General features: G+C 35.7%; 1 protein-coding gene across 1 annotated transcript; it reads right to left on the bottom strand.

The window, feature by feature from the left end:
* Nucleotides 1-1,373: 1,373 nt before the first annotated feature.
* Nucleotides 1,374-3,683, bottom strand: LOC119075388 (ATP-binding cassette sub-family G member 1-like). The gene is made up of 5 exons (XM_037181829.1): nt 3,560-3,683; nt 2,427-3,497; nt 2,213-2,359; nt 1,829-1,941; nt 1,374-1,709 (listed from the first exon to the last, which is right to left on the bottom strand). The coding sequence occupies exons 1-5, from the start codon at nt 3,627-3,629 to the stop codon at nt 1,374-1,376; spliced, it is 1,737 nt and encodes a 578-aa protein (XP_037037724.1). The 5' UTR covers nt 3,630-3,683.
* Nucleotides 3,684-3,952: the final 269 nt, after the last annotated feature.

Here is a 3,952-nt window from a genome sequence, read left to right as displayed (position 1 = left end):
CTGCAAACATTTCTTAAATATTTTTTCTGACATAGATCTGGTAATTTTTGTAGACAAAGTGAGGCACCGAGATTTTGGATTAAATTTCTCGTAGGTTTGTCCGTGAGCATCTGCCACTTTGCGACGCAGAATTTTTTTGGTAAATTTTTTGTTGAAAATTTTTCAGTCAAAATTCTGTTGGTTCAAATTTTTTCTGAAAAAATTGATTGTCGAATGGTTTTGAAAACTAGGCCAGCTAATTTCAATTAATTGGCTGTGAAATTCAATTTTGCGTAACGACGCTGACAGCGATATCACTTATTTTAGAAGTTTTCACACATATAGTTTGTAGACTGCGTCCTACTTTGCTCTGAAAGAGTTTTTGCCGGGATATCAGTCGTTTTAGAAGCTAAGTCTGAAAGTGGGTTTTGACCCTGCTACTGACTATATATAGGTCCATATAGCTATTAACTAACCATATAGCTATATACGAAATATATATAGGTCCATATAGCTATATCCGATCTATAGATAGGTCCATTAGCTATATCCGAACTATATATAGGTCCATATAGCTATATACTAACTAAATATAGCTATATCCTACATATATATACGTCAATTGAAGAATGTGAATTTTAATTGTTCACGATCAAGAAAAAATCGAGATTACATAAGGTACGTACTATCACGTATAATTTTAATATACGTCAATATACTACATATATATATATATATAGATAGTTTACAGTTAACATTGTAATTCGAAAATTTGGTAGCTTTACTGCCAAGTTTATAATTGACTACCAACCGTAATTTTTTGCAAACAAGAACTGCGCACCGACTAACGAAATTTTTCTATTTGCTAGCCAATTTAAAGCTTGAATTTTTGCCAGTTGACTACCAAACTGGTTTTATTATTACCAAACTGGTAGTTGACTACCATGCTGATAGATAGGTGTGGTGGATATGTTTATTGTTTGAGAGCTTCATAACAAGTCGTTTAACGACTGATGAAATTATTTAGGTTGCTTGCCTATTTATAATTCGATAATTTGGTAGTTGACTACAAAATTGGTAGTTGACTACTAAATTGGTAGTTGACGGCAAAACTGATAGAAAGATGTTTACTGTTCAACAGCTGAATATCGACTGATGGAACTGTTCTTCCTGCTTGCCTATTTATAACTCACGTATTTGGGAGTTGGTAGTTTCAGAATTGAGAAAATGGAGAGAAAGAAAAAAGACTTCACTAGCCGGTCTATTCTTGTTACTGTTTTTACTGAGACGAATTGCTATGTTAATACAAAACGCAACGTATTATCATTTCTCTGCATTCGAATAGAATATTATCTCACCCGATCTTTCTATACTATACTTGTACAAATTTATTATTAATTTATTTTCTTAAGTTTCATCATCATATTGATATAAGTAAAACTATGCACAATGAGAAGAATTATAAAAAATGAATGAAACGAGATATGACTGGGAGCATCAATTAATTTCAAAAAATCTTTCGGTTCAGCGTAATGACAATAAATTCTCTCGCATTCCAATTTCTCTCGATTATAGCCAAATAGAGCAAGCACCATTCCATCATTACCATGACTTAAGAAAGTAATGTCAAATATCCATTTTAGCCATGGTTGAACGTCCTTCCTCAAAACCAAAACTCCGCAAAAGATCATATGTACAGCCATCAGTCCAGCCCCGATTACCAACGAAATCTATAACAAAATGGAGTACAACACACAAGCCACAAAAACCGAGAGGAAACAACAAGATCGAATGATGGGACAGGATTTTCCATTGTCATTTCCCCTCGACTAAAACGCTCCTAATTTACCGTAACATCCGAAAATATTGAGCTAGCTAACAAGCCAAACGCTTGTGCAGTAAATGATATTAAAATGCCGACCACAAACATCAGCATTATGCGTTGATGTTCTATCGGCTGACCTACATAATGAAGTAAGAACATTCAGTAAGATTTGAGAAAAGAATTTCAATTGCCACATTACACTCACTAAACCAGAAGCTTTTGCCGAATCAGCAACAGCTGAACATCTCCAGCTGGTCGATAACGACAATACCTTTGTATTGAAAACAATTCAAAGGCAAGTGCATCTACAGTGCATCTATACGTTGAGGTCTTGTTGATCGGCTGGTGAAGTTCAGCTGTTGCTGATTCGGCACAAGCTTCTGGTTTGGTGATTGTAGGTATATTGACCTGTCATATAATATGATATTGAAATGAAGACGATTGTGACTCCAATTAATACTGGTATATCGGCTATGGTTAGTGCTAAATAATAACTTGAGCTCGAATACCAACGATTGAAATGCTCTCTTCGCAAAACTGAAAGATCGGTCGGAACTGTAAGAAAAAAAGGATTTTTTTAAAAATAAATTTGAATTTTTAAAAGTCTCAACTAGGACGTTACACCTGATCATCAACGAGTAAAATGATGAATAGGTTAAAAATTGGGTCGTGGTGTAGATAAACTTGTAGTTGTCAAATATGTGGTTTGCGAGGTGACCTAAATTATTAAATGAAATGCCGGTGAGAATGGCCAGTGAAATAGAAACAGCAAGACGTATAAGCAAATAATTCCGGTTCCGTTTCATTAAGAGTAAATTTCTTTGGATCAATAGAAGCAACTGGTGAATGAACGTCGATTTGTACTTCCAGATTTCTGCAGGAGTTTCACACCGGTTGGTATTTGCCAGATACATTTCTTTTCGATAGCCATCGTCCAGGCCATTTTCAATCTTCTCGGTTAATGCATAATTCAAATTACCATATTGATTCGTCGCAATTTCCATTAAATAATCAGCAGGATTGTACGATTCAGGGCAAGACAGATCTAATTCACTCAGAAACGTCAGCAAGTTGTTGTTTGATCCTTGATAAATACATTTCCCTTCAGCGATGGCATACACATGGTCAAATGCTTGAAACATAAGCGCTGACGGACAGTGAATCGAGCATATAATACATTTACCAGATTTTGCAAGACCACTCAGGTATGTTACAAATTTTGATGATGAATGTGAATCCAAACCTGTCGTTGGTTCATCGAGAAATAAAATCGATGGGTCGTTGACAAGTTCCACAGCAATTGATAATCGTTTCCTTTCTCCACCACTTAAATTTTCGGTCAATGTGTCGCCTAAATCGGTCAGGCCTAATTGTTTTAAAATTATGTTGCACTTATGCGTTCGTTGGACTCTGTCCATAGTTTTTCCTGTTTTCAATTGAATGGCAAAATCCATTGCTTCTGCTACAGTTAACAGTGGATGCAGCATTTGGTCTTGCATGATGTAAGAAGATTGATTTCTAAGTGAAGTGTAGTTTAGCTCGTCTGTGTTCAGTGTTCCTTGAAAATTATCTTGTACTAGTCCACTTAATATGTTCAAAAGCGTTGTACGTCCTGAACCACTGGGACCGAGGATAACAGATAATTCGCCAGCTCGAAATGTACCAGAAATGCAATCGAGAATATTTTTCTCAGCTGAAAAACAGGTGTAATTGATTACAAACAATTGACTCGCACGGTAATGCTAATTCGTTCACTTTTTTTGAATATTCCAGTCGTCGTTTTGTACGTTAGCTGTTTAAACGTAATATCTATTCCTTCAACCATTTTCAACAACAAGTAATTGCCTCTACCTCCAAAATCGTCAATATGTAAGCTGTGCACACTAAATCGGAGTGAAGTAATACGATTTCTTTCAACACATTGAAATCATTCACAATGTCCATACAGTTTGATAACAGCACATGGTGAATCTGACTTTTAGCCCCAAAGTACAAAGGGGCTCATAGAATTACGATGGCGTGTGTAGTTGATGGAATTCGAAGTAGACGGAAGGCCTAAGCAATGCAAGTCTAGAACAGATATGGTCGATCGGCAAATTCGTATTAAACGCACTCACATTTTATGTCAAAATAATATGAAAATGAGTG

This window comes from Bradysia coprophila, unplaced genomic scaffold, assembly GCF_014529535.1.
Source record: "Bradysia coprophila strain Holo2 unplaced genomic scaffold, BU_Bcop_v1 contig_200, whole genome shotgun sequence".
In the NCBI taxonomy this organism is placed as follows: domain Eukaryota; kingdom Metazoa; phylum Arthropoda; class Insecta; order Diptera; family Sciaridae; genus Bradysia; species Bradysia coprophila.
This window is presented reverse-complemented; position numbering and strand designations above follow the sequence as displayed.